Source organism: Anomaloglossus baeobatrachus, chromosome 9 (assembly GCF_048569485.1).
Source record: "Anomaloglossus baeobatrachus isolate aAnoBae1 chromosome 9, aAnoBae1.hap1, whole genome shotgun sequence".
Lineage (NCBI taxonomy): Eukaryota > Metazoa > Chordata > Amphibia > Anura > Aromobatidae > Anomaloglossus > Anomaloglossus baeobatrachus.
In genome coordinates, this window is record NC_134361.1 from 100,429,014 (window position 1) to 100,442,922 (window position 13,909).

General features: G+C 47.2%; 1 protein-coding gene across 5 annotated transcripts in view; it reads right to left on the reverse strand.

Annotated features, from left to right (window-relative positions):
* TENM1 (teneurin transmembrane protein 1) overlaps positions 1–13,909 on the reverse strand; it is a 1,354,271-nt gene that overhangs the window by 94,068 nt on the left and 1,246,294 nt on the right. For all 5 annotated transcript variants that reach the window (XM_075323916.1, XM_075323915.1, XM_075323914.1 and 2 more), the window contains one exon: positions 979–1,151. In XM_075323916.1, the coding sequence (XP_075180031.1) occupies positions 979–1,151 (173 nt within the window). The remainder of the gene's footprint in view (positions 1–978; positions 1,152–13,909) is intronic.

Below are 13,909 nucleotides of genomic sequence, written 5' to 3' on the forward strand. Positions count from 1 at the left end.
GCCATGCATGAGAGGCCTGGGGATTTCAATACAGCCAACCATGATCCAAAGATGTGATTCTCTTTATTAATGTTGTTTAAGCACTTGTGTTGCCTGTTTTCAATTATGCATTTTGATGGTACCAGTAAGGGGTATTGTGACACAGTGGACCAAGTGTGAGGGAAGCTGGAGCAGGAAGATGCAAGATCTATTAAATTGAGTCAAGTTAGAACAGTAATGAAGCCAAGCTGGACATTTCTATATACAGTGTTATAGGCTCCACAGCCTCTACACATTTCCTTAATGCGCTGTTATGGTCTGTGCAATGTGTGTAATGACATTTTGAACAATCTAGTTATGTCGTCATGCCTGCTGCACTGAGACTCAGATTCAGAGGTTGAATGGTGGCACAGTGAACTGATGGCTCCCGATTCCACATGTGTATTCATTATCTGCAGATACAAATACTACTGAAATTGTGACAATAGCTTGAGGACCGGTGTTTTCTGGCACCAAGCTCCCCCTACTCATGGTCCGCATAATGGTTATGTGGTCTGCCACTATTAGCATTACCCTACTGTAAGCAAGTGAAACTTGGGGTAAGTAGGGCCTCAATTTAAAGACAAAATGCTGGGTGTCCATTTTATGGCTTTAGTTAGTTTATGATTACATCTGTGTTGGAGCCTCTGTTGCAAATATGGACAAATAAGCTCAACATGCTACTTCAAATTGTCCCGTAAAATGGCAAACATCTTGACGGAAACCCAACAAACCCAATTATAGTCAAAGAGATCCGTTGTGTGCCGCTGGTGTCCATTATGTGATGAATCGTATTACCATTTCATACATGGAAAAAAATGGTCTAGATGTGGTTCCTGGTCTCCTCCTACATCAGGCCTTACTGATATAATGGTAAACTTTACTAAATACCGGACACCTGACCTCTGATCAATGTCGGTGCTTATAACATTCACTGCTATTGTTGCTTTTTTCCGTTACCTTGCCTTAGAGCATATACAATGCTTGTTGCTGATATATTAGTGGTGGTGATAACATTTTCCTTGTTTGAAGTGTCAAGTTCAACCCGGGTGGATGTTTCCATATCGCTGTAAAAACTGCTGACTTCCCCAGTTGGAAAGGTTGCATTTGTTAAATGTCCTTCAGGGTCATACCTTAAAATAGAAAAAGAAAACACACGAATGACATTAGTTTCTTACTAGCATCCAAGGTTTCATTTACACGTGTTTATTAGCTAACATAATTCTCAGAGACCATTGTGCTTGATAGGTGGGATTCATATAGGACTGACGATAGTCATTACTACACTATAGTAGAAAGCTAATTGGAAAGTTTTATAACACAGTTTATTTGTGGATACAATGGTAAAAATCATTAAATTGATATACTGAATTGCATCTGTATTTATAAAAGTCTGCAGTAGTGGGATCTACCTCGCTAACCAGTTTTTCCTAGGAATGAATGAAAGGTGATTAGGTGACGCTGTTACCAGATGACTAGCAAAGGATTCACCTGAATCCCAATGTACAATCTGCAAAAAGGCAAATATGCAAATTCAAATTCTGGTATCTTTTTAAGTAGGAAGGGGTCAAAAACCGAAAAATTATAGATCCAAACTGTCAGTCAAGCGGAAGCATGCCACCCAAACAAGAAGTCAGGAAGTAGGAGAGCGATGTGATCCTCCAACCCCTTTAAGACACAACAATTTTTTCAAGTGGCTCAGGTTGGATTATAAATGTGCTAATGTTTTGACCAATTATTGGCTGGTTTATTTTCCATCAGTAAATTTTGGCATGATATTGATAATTAGGGGTCTGAGTCTTCAAAGCTTTTACGAGTGTATTCTCCTTTTAAAAGCTTTGAAAAGTTGCAAAGTTTTGGAGCAATTCGAAGCTGCGCTAAAATTTAGCAACTTTTGGCATTCTCACTATTTTTGATTAGTTCCAAAATAATGGGCAGAGCTGGGGCAGGACAGGGATGTGGCAGTGTTTGCAACGTGAAGGAAAGGAACCAGCTTCCAGGAAAATTTCAATTAAACCCGATTCTTTATTGGATTCTTTAAAATCGGACAAAATAGTGGATCTCACAAAAAAGACAGGAGTCACAACCAGCACTGTACACCAGACGCGTTTCAATCAGGAAATGATCTTAGACTTGGTTGTTTGCAACGTAACAAATCTTATTCCAGTCTTTAATTGGAGTATGATTGGTAGAAAGATGCACACAGAGGCACATACCACTTCTTTAAGTGTCTAGATTCGTAAAGAGGCATACACCTCATCATGAATCAGGAGTATCTGACTCCAGCACATCACTTCTCCAAATCTGGAGTGAGCAACACAAAAAAGATAGAGAATAAAATGCAAATTGGACATAATTTCACTCAAAACTTCAAAAATTGACTGGACAAATTGTTGGCACCTTTCCAAAATTAAACAACCATTCAAACTCACCTGCGGCAAGTAACAGGTGCGGGCAATATAAAACCCACACCTGAAACCGATAAAAAGGGGAGAAGTTGATTTAATCTTTGCATTGTGTGTCTGTGTGTGCCACACTAAGCATAGAGAACAGAAAGAGGAGATGAGAGCTGTCTGAGGGCTTGACAACCAAAATTGTTGAAAAATATCAACACTCTCAAGGTTAAAAGTCCACCTCCAGAGATATTGATGTTCCTTTTTCCACAGTGGATAACATAATCAAGAAGTTTACAACCCATAGTGCTGTAATAAATCTCCCTGGATGTGGATGATAGAGAAAAATTGATGAAAGGTTGCAAGCAGGATAGTTCAGATGTTGGATAACCAGCCCCAATCTATTTTCAAAGAAATTCAAGCTGTCATGAATGTTCAGTGTCAGCACAAACTATCCATGGACATTTGAATTAAATGAAATGCTATGGCAGGAGACCCAGGAGGACTCCACTAATGACACAGAGATATAAAAAAGCTAAACTACAGTTTGCCAAAATTTACGTGAGTAAGCCAAAAATACTTCTGGAAAACTTTCTTGTGGACAGATGAAGCCAAGATAGAGCTTTTATTAAGCACATCATCTTACTGGAAACAAATGTAAAAAGTATATGGAATTGCTACACCGTGCTCAATCAGTCCAGACTGCTTGGTTAGAGTGCAGAGATCCCAGCCATTTGACACCGGTCTTATAAGCAAAAAAGTTGTGAAATATCATGTTTTTAATTTGATGAATATGTGTCAATTTAATGGATTTACAAAGATTAACCTCACGATTTTAAGAATGTGCTGATCCTTCTTCATCCACTTTTGCACAGCATCTTACTGTTCACCTAAAATGGAATGAGGCCTACAAAGAAAAGAACATAGTACCTACAATCAAATATGGTGGAGGTTAAAACATGTTTAGGGGTTGTTTTGCTGCTTCTAGCACTAGGAGCCTTGACTGGGTACAAGGTATAATGAAATATGAAGATTAGCAAAGAATTTGGGGTTGAAATGTAGAGCCCAGTGTCAGAAAGCTGGGTTTTTGTCCTAAATCATGGGTCTTCAAGCAGGACAAAGACCCCAAACATACTTTAAGAAGCATCTAGAATTGGAAAGAAAAAGTGTGTGTGCGAGTTCTGAAGTGGCCAGCAATGAGTCTGGATCTAAATCCTATTAATAATTTATGGAAATACTTTAAAATTGCTGTTGGGAGAAAGTGTCCTTCAAATAGGAGATACCTGGAGCAGTTTACGCAAGAAGAGAGTGGTCCACAATTCCAGCTGAGAGGTGCAAGAAGCTTGTTGATGGTTACAGGAAGTGATTGATTGCAGTTATTTATTAGAACGGGTGTGCAACTAAATATTAAGATGAGGATGGTACCAAAGATTTTGCCTGGCCCATGTTTGGAGTTTCATGTGAAATTATGTCCAATTTGCTTTTTATTCTCTGGTTTTTGTGTTGCTCCAATACACACAAAGTAAAGAAGCATGTACATGACAAAACATGATTTTCATATTGTCCACACCTATGACTTGCCACAAGTGAATTTGGATGAGCATCACATGCTTGAATCAAAATTGTTTATCCACAATTTTGGAAAGGTGTCAACAATTTTGTCCATCCAATTTTGTTTGTTTTTTTTTTGTGTGAAATTATGTCCAATTTACCTTTTTATTTTTCATTTGTTTTGTGTTGTTCCAGTACACACAAAGGAAATAAACGTGTAGAACAAAACATGTGTAATAGCAATAATTTTTTTGTGGGAAATACTGAATTCCCTGGAACATTTTCAATGGTGTCCACACTTTCAGCCATGACTATGTTTTTTACTTGCAGATTTTCCGCCTTTAATGCAAGTCAATAGAGAAAATTCACACATAAAACTAAGGGCCACTTTACACACAAAGATAAATCTGCAGCAGATCTGTGGTTGCAGTGAAATTGTGGACAATCAGTGCCAGGTTTGTGGCTGTGTACAAATGGAACAATATGTCCATGATTTCACTGCAACCACAGATCTGCCAAAGATTTATCTCTGTGTGTAAAGTGGCCTTTAGAGTACCTGTACCGCCCCAACAGCGGTCGAACCGCTCGGATCCGGGTGTCACTGCTCGTGGCTCGAGGGTCTCTGGACCCGGGGGCTCAGGGTACCTCTAAAACGTGATAGGGGTTATTTACAGGGGATTAGATAGTTTGTGATGCCACCCGTGGTGTGTGGTAATAGGAAGTACCGCCGCTGCCATTGGGAGTACCTGGGGTGATGGAATGGGGGCAGCTAGCTGACGTTACCCTCCACGGGTAGGGAAGGCCCTGGGACTCTGGATGGTGGTATGGGTTGCAGGGGAGCTGGGGCAAGGGGTGCTCAGGTACTCACTCAGGAGGAAAGCAGACGCTGACATCGTAGTAAACCAAGTTTCTGGGTGCCGCTGCCCTCTTGGGAGAGCTCGTCCAGGTTCCGTCCCCTGAAGTACTGCCTGATGGTCTGGAGCCTGCCTCCGTGCACAGATTTTAGTAGTCCAAGTGGCCCCTAAGCTTAACACTAGAACTACTGGACTCATGATACCTATATAGAAATACATGGTGCAAAGTAGTCAAAATGACTACCTCAGTAGTTCTAGTGTTAAAGCTGTCCGGGCCCCGCTTGCTACTTTTTGATGTGAAGGAGCTGTGCTCTCAGGAGTAGAGATGAGCGAACCGGTTGTGGTTCGGCTCGAGTTCGGTTCGTCGAACGGAGGTCTTGTTCGAGTTCGGTTCGTTGAACATTCGACGAACCGAGCTCGAACCGCATAGGAAACAATGGCAGGCATTCACAAACACATAAAAACACCTAGAAATCACCCTCAAAGGTGTCCAAAAGGTGACAAACAACTCACAACACAACACAAACACATGGGAAAGTGACAAGGAAATATACTCATGCGAAAAGAAAAGAGCTGGACAAGGAAAAAGAGGAGGACACACAGATATATGAGTATATGCAAGGAAACGTCGATGCCATTATTTTGCAACTTGAGCCCTGCTCATTTTAGGCTTCCAATCTGGATAAATTGCCTGAGCTTGCCACGTACGCCTTGGGGATCTTGTCGTGTCCTGCAGCCAGCGTTCTCTCGGAACCTGTCTTCAGTGCTGCTGGGAGTCTGCTGGCAGATAAGCACACGTGTCTGTCCACTGACAATGTGGACATGGCTCTCAGAGGACTTTTCTTCCCCTGGGTCAGCCAGGGGAGGCGAAAGGCACGCGTATTTTTGAGAGTGCTTCATGCAAAGCATCTGTTTCATTTTGAAGAGGGGGATCAAGTGATGCCAGTCAAGTGGGGTGTGTGTGGCCCAATTAGTGGAAACGAGGGAGACTGTGGTTGGAGTCCCCTCGCTTTTGAAAAAAGAACCAAGATGAACAAGTCATGGCTCTCAGAGGACTTTTCTTCCCCTGGGTCAGCCTGGGGAGGCGAAAGGCACGCGTATTTTTGAGAGTGCTTCATGCAAAGCATCTGTTTCATTTTGAAAAGGGGGATCAAGTGATGCCAGTCAAGTGGGGTGTGTGTGGCCCAATTAATGGAAACGAGGGAGACTGTGGTTGGAGTCACCACCTTTTAGTGTTTCTAAAAGAACCAAAATGAACAAATCATGGCTCTCAGAGGACTTTTGTTCCCCTGGGTCATCCAGGGGAGGCGAAAGGCACGCGTATTTTTGAGAGTGCTTCATGCAAAGCATCTGTTTCATTTTGAAAAGGGGGATCAAGTGATGCCAGTCAAGTGGGGTGTGTGTGTAGCCCAATTAGTGGAAACGAGGGAGACTGTGGTTGGAGTCCCCTCGCTGTGTTTCTAAAAGAACCAAAATGAACAAATCATGGCTCTCAGAGGACTTTTCTTCCCCTGGGTCATTCAGGGGAGGCGAAAGGCATGCGTATTTTTGAGAGTGCTTCATGCAAAGCATCTGTTTAATTTTGAAAAGGGGGATCAAGTGATGCCAGTCAAGTGGGGTGTGTGTGGCCCAATTAGTGGAAACGAGGGAGACTGTGGTTGGAGTCTCCTCGCTTTTGAAAAAAGAACCAAGATGAACAAGTCATGGCTCTCAGAGGACTTTTCTTCCCCTGGGTCAGCCAGGGGAGGCGAAAGGCACGCGTATTTTTGAGAGTGCTTCATGCAAAGCATCTGTTTCATTTTGAAAAGGGGGATCAAGTGATGCCAGTCAAGTGGGGTGTGTGTGGCCCAATTAGTGGAAACGAGGGAGACTGTGGTTGGAGTCCCCTCGCTTTTGAAAAAAGAACCAAGATGAACAAGTCATTGCTCTCAGAGGACTTTTCTTCCCCTGGGTCATCCAGGGGAGGCGAAAGGAGCGCGTATTTTTGAGAGTGCTTCATGCAAAGCATCTGTTTCATTTTGAAAAGGGGGATCAAGTGATGCCAGTCAAGTGGGGTGTGTGTGGCCCAATTAGTGAAAACGAGGGAGACTGTGGTTGGAGTCTCCTCCCTTTTGAAAAAAAAACCAAGATGAACAAGTCATGGCTCTCAGAGGACTTTTCTTCCCCTGGGTCAGCCAGGGGAGGCGAAAGGCACGCGTATTGTTGAGAGTGCTTCATGCAAAGCATCTGTTTCATTTTGAAAAGGGGGATCAAGTGATGCCAGTCAAGTGGGGTGTGTGTGGCCCAATTAGTGGAAACGAGGGAGACTGTGGTTGGAGTCCCCTCGCTTTTGAAAAAAGAACCAAGATGAACAAGTCATGGCTCTCAGAGGACTTTTCTTCCCCTGGGTCAGCCAGGGGAGGAGAAAGGCACGCGTATTTTTGAGAGTGCTTCATGCAAAGCATCTGTTTAATTTTGAAAAGGGGGATCAAGTGATGCCAGTCAAGTGGGGTGTGTGTGGCCCAATTAGTGGAAACGAGGGAGACTGTGGTTGGAGTCCCCTCGCTTTTGAAAAAAGAACCAAGATGAACAAGTCATGGCTCTCAGAGGACTTTTCTTCCCCTGGGTCAGCCAGGGGAGGCGAAAGGCACGCATATTTTTGAGAGTGCTTCATGCAAAGCATCTGTTTCATTTTGAAGAGGGGGATCAAGTGATGCCAGTCATGTGGGGTGTGTGTGGCCCAATTAGTGGAAACGAGGTAGACTGTGGTTGGAGTCCCCTCGCTGTGTTTTACATGATTTTCGAAGGGCATGACATGCCTAAGAGGTTGAGTTTCATCATCTGCAACTTGTTGGCAACAGAAAGGCTGCCTTCACACCCTTTTGAGACCGAGGATTTTCGAGACCTTATGCCCATTGCAGTGCCCCAAGAGCCGATGGCCAGTCGTCACTCCTTCTCCAAGAAAGGCGTGCCCGCGCTACCACAGCAGGTCACACACAACCTCACCGATTCCTTGAGAAACTCTGTGTGTGACAGGGTGCATTTCACCACCGATACTTGGACCAGTAAGCATGGACAGGGGAGTTACATGTTGCTGACTTGGCACTGGGTAACTATGGTGAGAGATGGAGAAGGGTTTGCTGTACAAGTCTTGCCGTCCCCACGACTTGTGTGTCAATCCTTCCTCTGTATGTACAAGTTCCTCCACTGCTTCTGCCTCCTCAACCTCGTGTGGGTCCTCCACCTTGGCCCAAACCCTGTGTGGTCAGTCCACCCTTCTTTGTAACTGCGCCCAAGGAATCCCACACACCTCCTTACTATGCTGGCAGCAGAGCTCAAGGCCATCAGGCGGTCAAATGTTTACTTTGAAATGTAGGGGAAATGTGAGACACCGCTGAGGAATTGTGGACGGTTAGCTCTGGAGAGTGAGACCGAGTTTCATCAATGGTTGTCTCCACTCAAGGCTAACCCTGAATAAAGCCCTCCCTCGCGGGTAAAGATGTGACCCCTATGAGACAGAATCAACCCCTAAAGTAGTAACACCACAGTGAGGAAGAGGTGCTCAGTCCACAGTGGCTAATTTGTCTGTATCACCACTTGGGTGAGTGAGGGTATGGGCCTGGAGGGGGACCGTTTGGAAGTTCCTGGAAGGACCCCGTTGGCTGTGTGCCCGGAGGTCTGGAGCAGTGTTCCGAAGGACAGTCAGCACCAGGGCAGGGGCCTCTCGGACCCCGGCAAGCCTAGGAGTCGCCAAATTTGCCGAATCCGTCAGTGACGGCGACGCAGATTCCCCAACAACCAAGTCCCGATTGAAGGCAACAGCCCAACCCGTATTGAGAGACACCGCCACCGCCACGGCACCAGTTTCTCAGGGCCAGCGCCTGCGGGCAAAGTGTAGAGCTCCTCCGGCCCAGATTGCAGTCGGGGAGCGGGTAACCGGAGGGAATCCACCGCTACCACAAGTCAAACAAAGGTGCAAGGAAGAGGGACATCACCGTCACCTACCGGGAGTGCAGGTGCAGCCGTCTGTGGGACCGTCCTACCAGCCGTTTGGTTTACCGTACAAACTGTGTCCGTGTCTCAGGCTGAGTGAGTACCACAGTGCCGCAAGGCACAGCGCTGCCCCCCGCGTCCCTGCGCCCATCAGGCCCCGCACCTACTTCTCCATCACCGGGTCCCGGGATCACCAACCCCTACCCACGGAGGGGCAACACAACAACTGGCTGCTCCGCATCACCATCCCCGGGATCCCCATATTGAGCAGCGGTGGTGAAATCACCACAACCGTGGGTGGCGTCACGAACTATAACAATCCCCACACCCAACCACAAAACCCCCCTTTTCACTCACGGGCGAGGAGTGTCGCTCGAGAAACCCCGGGATCCGGCCCACAGCTCGAGCCACCACTGAGCAGCTGCCGGACCCGAGCAGAAGGGGTGAGCGCGGTGTGCTGACACCCTCCTCCCCGCCCGCGACAGTTAGACTCTGGTTTTGACTAAATATCTACTTTACGTAATTTGTATTGGTATATAATTGTCTCCACTCAACCAGCAGCCAGGGAAGGTCGGGTGCGACAATGATGCAAACCAGTCTGTGACCCTTCTTCAGGGCAATGTGACACACGTGCCTTGTATGGCTCACGTGTTGAACCTGGTTGTCCAGCAATTTTTAAAACACTATCCCGGCCTACATGGCCTTCTGACCAGGGCACGGTGTAACGCCTGCCTGGATCGACTCACTCAGATGGGCTGTAAAGGATAGGCTAGAGGGAAGCCACTCACCAAGCTGGACACCCAGAACCCTGAAACACTTTAACCCCTATACAGTGATTTGGAATTACACAGGGCCCAAGTTGATCAATACCTGTGGAAGGCTGCAGTTCCAGAGAATAGTAGTCAGGCAGGGTCAAAACATTAATTGAGGAAGAGGAACAGAATGGGATGGCCAGGACTTAATCAGAAAACAAGCAGAGGTGAAATGCGGATCGGCCAACGAGGTACATAAACAGCAAGCAGGAAAAGTAGTCACAGGTAACCAGCACACAAAACTGGCGATGCCATTCTCAGCGTGACAATTCTGGTCATCTACAAGATGGAGCACACTGTATGCATTATTCGGAGTCAGGTGTTGGTCCAAGAGGAAGGGGAGGAAGTACAGGAGGAGTCATATGCAGAAGGCATAATAAGATCTACATGGTCCAGATGGTGAGCGGCACCTAGGCGGAAGTCAAGGGACGGTGGGGGAGAGGGATTAACAAGGGCGCATAGTATCTGCAAAAATTGTTGAGGAAGGTGCAGGAGCCCATGACGAAATGGAGGACGAACTGGCGATGGGCATGGAAGACTCAGCAGATGAGTGATAGCTTGCTCACATTTAGGTTGTGCGAGGTTGGGGGGAGAGGGCAGAGGAAGGAGGCACGATTCTCACCTCTCTGCCACCAACACACCAAGGACTTGGTCCTCCTGGATGCACAAGACACATGAGCGCCTTCTTGCTGCACTACCTACAACATGACCCTCAGATTGTACGAATTCGAAGTAATGCTAACTACTGGGTTGCCACACTGTTAGATCCCCGGTACAAGACAAAATTTGGCGAAATAATTCCTGCCATAGAAAGGGACGCACGTATACAGGAGTATCTGCAGAAGGTGGTACGCAATCTTAGATCTGCTTTTCCACTAAACACCAGTGCTGCACAGAGTGAATCTCAACGCTTTGTCATGGATAGGAGGAAATTGTCTTTTACTTGTCCACATCTGAGGGACCGAGGGCTGGCTGCTGTGCTGAGATGGCATTGAGTACGGTGTCCCTGCAGAGTTGCACTTTTGGTCATATACCAAATGAGTTCAAAAAGGACAGATGCTGGTGGAAAGGGGAACAGGTGTGTTGGACAGGGGAAAAAAGTTTTTGTCCGTGGGTTTGTTGGTTAAGCAAAAGTAACATTTGATGAAGAAACACCATCTGTTATGGTGGGACTGGCAGATTTGGATAAGGTGGTATATACTATGTTACCGCTATATAACGAAAATTAATAAGAAAAGAAAGAGAAAGGTATATATCCCCATCAGCAATCAATGTCCACCGTGCGCCCAGATGGAAAAGGAGAGGTTGGCAACTGGAAGGTTAGGTGGAGGATACAGATCTGTATGAAACTAATAGTTGCCTGAACCGAGTTAGACGCCACTTGGATCTGGAGACTGGGAGCCCTGTTAGCGTCACAGGGTCCACACGCCTACCCAGCCCAGGAACTCCCTGTTAACATCACAGGGGCCATTCAGTACGCTGACCGTGTGCATTGGGGCCACACCTGTGGACAGCAGGCGCATCACCAGCAGCAGGCCTGTTAATGCCACTGGGCTGCACAAGCAGGACTTGTAGGACAGGAGCTGGTCTTAAAAGTTCTGCGTTACCAACTGTGGTGGCGGCCTGCATCGACGCCCTATGCCTGCCTACCTCTGGCCTAAAGCCGCAATGGGTTCAACACATGGAGGTGTGCTCTTTCGGAACATAATAGAAGACTGCGCACCTCCTTGTTGGCTCCAGCCCGTTTTATAACCTTGGTCCGCCCCAAACCAGGGTGGACCACAATGCACCTCCTGGAGACAAAAGCAGAGTGACACGTCATGAGTGGCATAATTTAATTAGCGTCCTATTTGGAACCGAAACTTCAATAATGACCTCATGGCTGCCACGACACAAACACCTCACCAGTTATCGTCTGACCATCAATAATGAGGTGACAATTCATAGAGGCGGGCCTTTGCAAGCCATTTGGGAGTGGCCTAGCCACATCGTCAGGACACCTGATGCCCTGTGGTCTATATGGGCCCCCCACATCAGGGGCAGGGCCAAAAAGTTCATTACCGGACCTAGTCTCTGATGCAGTAAGTGCCTGAGCATGGTCAGTTGCATGAAATACAGTCTCTGAAAAAAGACTATCAGCTTTATCATGGTGTCTAGGCACAAAACAGGACTTAGACCCGGCACGGAGTGCAAGTACCTGTGCAAAGAGGCTTTTCGCACTAAGGGCGGCTTTGCACACTACGACATCGCAGGTGCGATGTCGGTGGGTGTCAAATCGAAAGTGACGCACATCCGGCGTCACTTGCGATGTCGTAGTGTGTAAATCCTAGATGATACGATGAACGAGCGCAAAAGCGTCGTTATCGTATCATCGCTGCAGCCTCCGACATTTCCATAATGCCGGTGCAGCGACAGGTGCGATGTTGTTCCTCGCTCCTGCGGCAGCACACATCGCTGTGTATGAAGCCGCAGGAGCGAGGAACTTCACCTTACCTGCCGCCGGCTGCAATGAGAAGGACGGAGGTGGGCGGGATGTTTACATCCTGCTCATCTCCGCCCCTCAACTTCAATTGGCCGCCTGTCGTGTGACGTCGCTGTGACGCCGCACGACCCGCCCCCTTTGAAAGGAGGCGGGTCGCCTGCCACAGGGACGTCGCACGGCAGGTATGTGCATGTGAAGCTGCCGTAGCGATAATAATCGCTACGGCAGCTTTCACTAGATATTACACGTGCAATGGGGGCGGGACTATCGCTGCAGCATCGGTAACACATTGTTCCCGATGTCGCAGCGTGCAAAGCCCGCCTAAGTGTGGGAGCATGTGCTGTATCCCGAAATGAAGACTTAGCCTCAGGAATGGCACAGTCAGGCTGAGCATACTCACTAGGCGAAACACTGTAGTTAGGCTGCAGCTGGGGTAAATCGGCACACGCATGCGCACTAGCTGCCTCTCCACACTTAGATGTGGAGGAGAAATTGCTCTTCGGGTGTGGACTTGGAGATGCTGTCTATGAGCAGAAGGAAAAGCTAAAGGAAGCCTCACTTTATATCCCTCCGAATTATCAAATGCAGCAATGAATTCCCTGAGTTTGCTATAACATTAGCGTACCAAAATGTGCATGAGGGTGTCATGCAGAGGTGCTAGAAATAGCTTGGCACCAGTGGGACAATAATGAAATACAACATCCAGTTCTATGATGCCACTAAATGGCAGTATTTTGTGCTATCATTATAGCTTATTAAAAACAGGGCAGGTGGGTGTCCTGCACAGGTGCTGCACATAGATTTGCACCAGTGGGACACTAATGGAGTACAACAGCCACTTCTTGTATGCCACTAAGGGGTGCTTCACACACAGCGAGCTCACTGCCGAGCTCGCTGCTGAGTCACGCTTTTTGTGACGCAGCAGTGACCTCATTAGCGATCTCGCTGTGTGTGACACTGAGCAGCGATCTGGCCCCTGCTGCGAGATCGCTGCTCGTTACACACAGCCCTGGTTCGTTTTCTTCAAAGGCGCTCTCCCGCTGTGACACACAGATCGCTGTGTGTGACAGCGAGAGAGCGACAAATGAAGCGAGCAGAGAGCAGGAGCTGGCGTCTGACAGCTGAGGTAAGCTTGTAACCAAGATAAACATCGGGTAACCAAGGTGGTTACCCGATATTTACCTTAGTTACCAGCCTCTGCAGCTCTCACGCTGCCTGTGCTGCCGGCTCCGGCTCTCTCTCTGCACATGTAGCTGCTGTACACATTGGGTTAATTAACCCGATGTGTACTGTAGCTAGGAGAGCAAGGAGCCAGCGCTCAGTGTGCGCGGCTCCCTGCTCCCTGCACACACAGCTAAGCGGTGTGCGCTGGTAACTAATGTAAACATCGGGTAACCATACCCGATGTTTACCTTAGTTACCAGTCTCCGCAGCTTCCAGACGGCGGCTCCGTGCAAGCGCAGCGTCGCTTGCACGTCGCTGCTGGCTGGGGGCTGTTCACTGGTCGCTGGTGAGATCTGCCTGTTTGACAGCTCACCAGCGACCATGTAGCGATGCAGCAGCGATCCTGACCAGGTCAGATCGCTGGTCGGATCACTGCTGCATCGCTAAGTGTGAAGGTACCCTAAGTTTACTCAATTTTTGGTATTATAATGTCTTAGTAAGTAACAATGAGTTTGAGTGTGCAATGCAGGCAGAGGTGCTGCAAATATCTTTGCACTAGTGGGACTATACAGAAGTCCAATAGCCACTTTTATGATGCCACTAAGTTGCAGCAGTTTTTGCTATTATTATAGCTTTTAAAAACAGAGCAGGAGGGTGTCATGC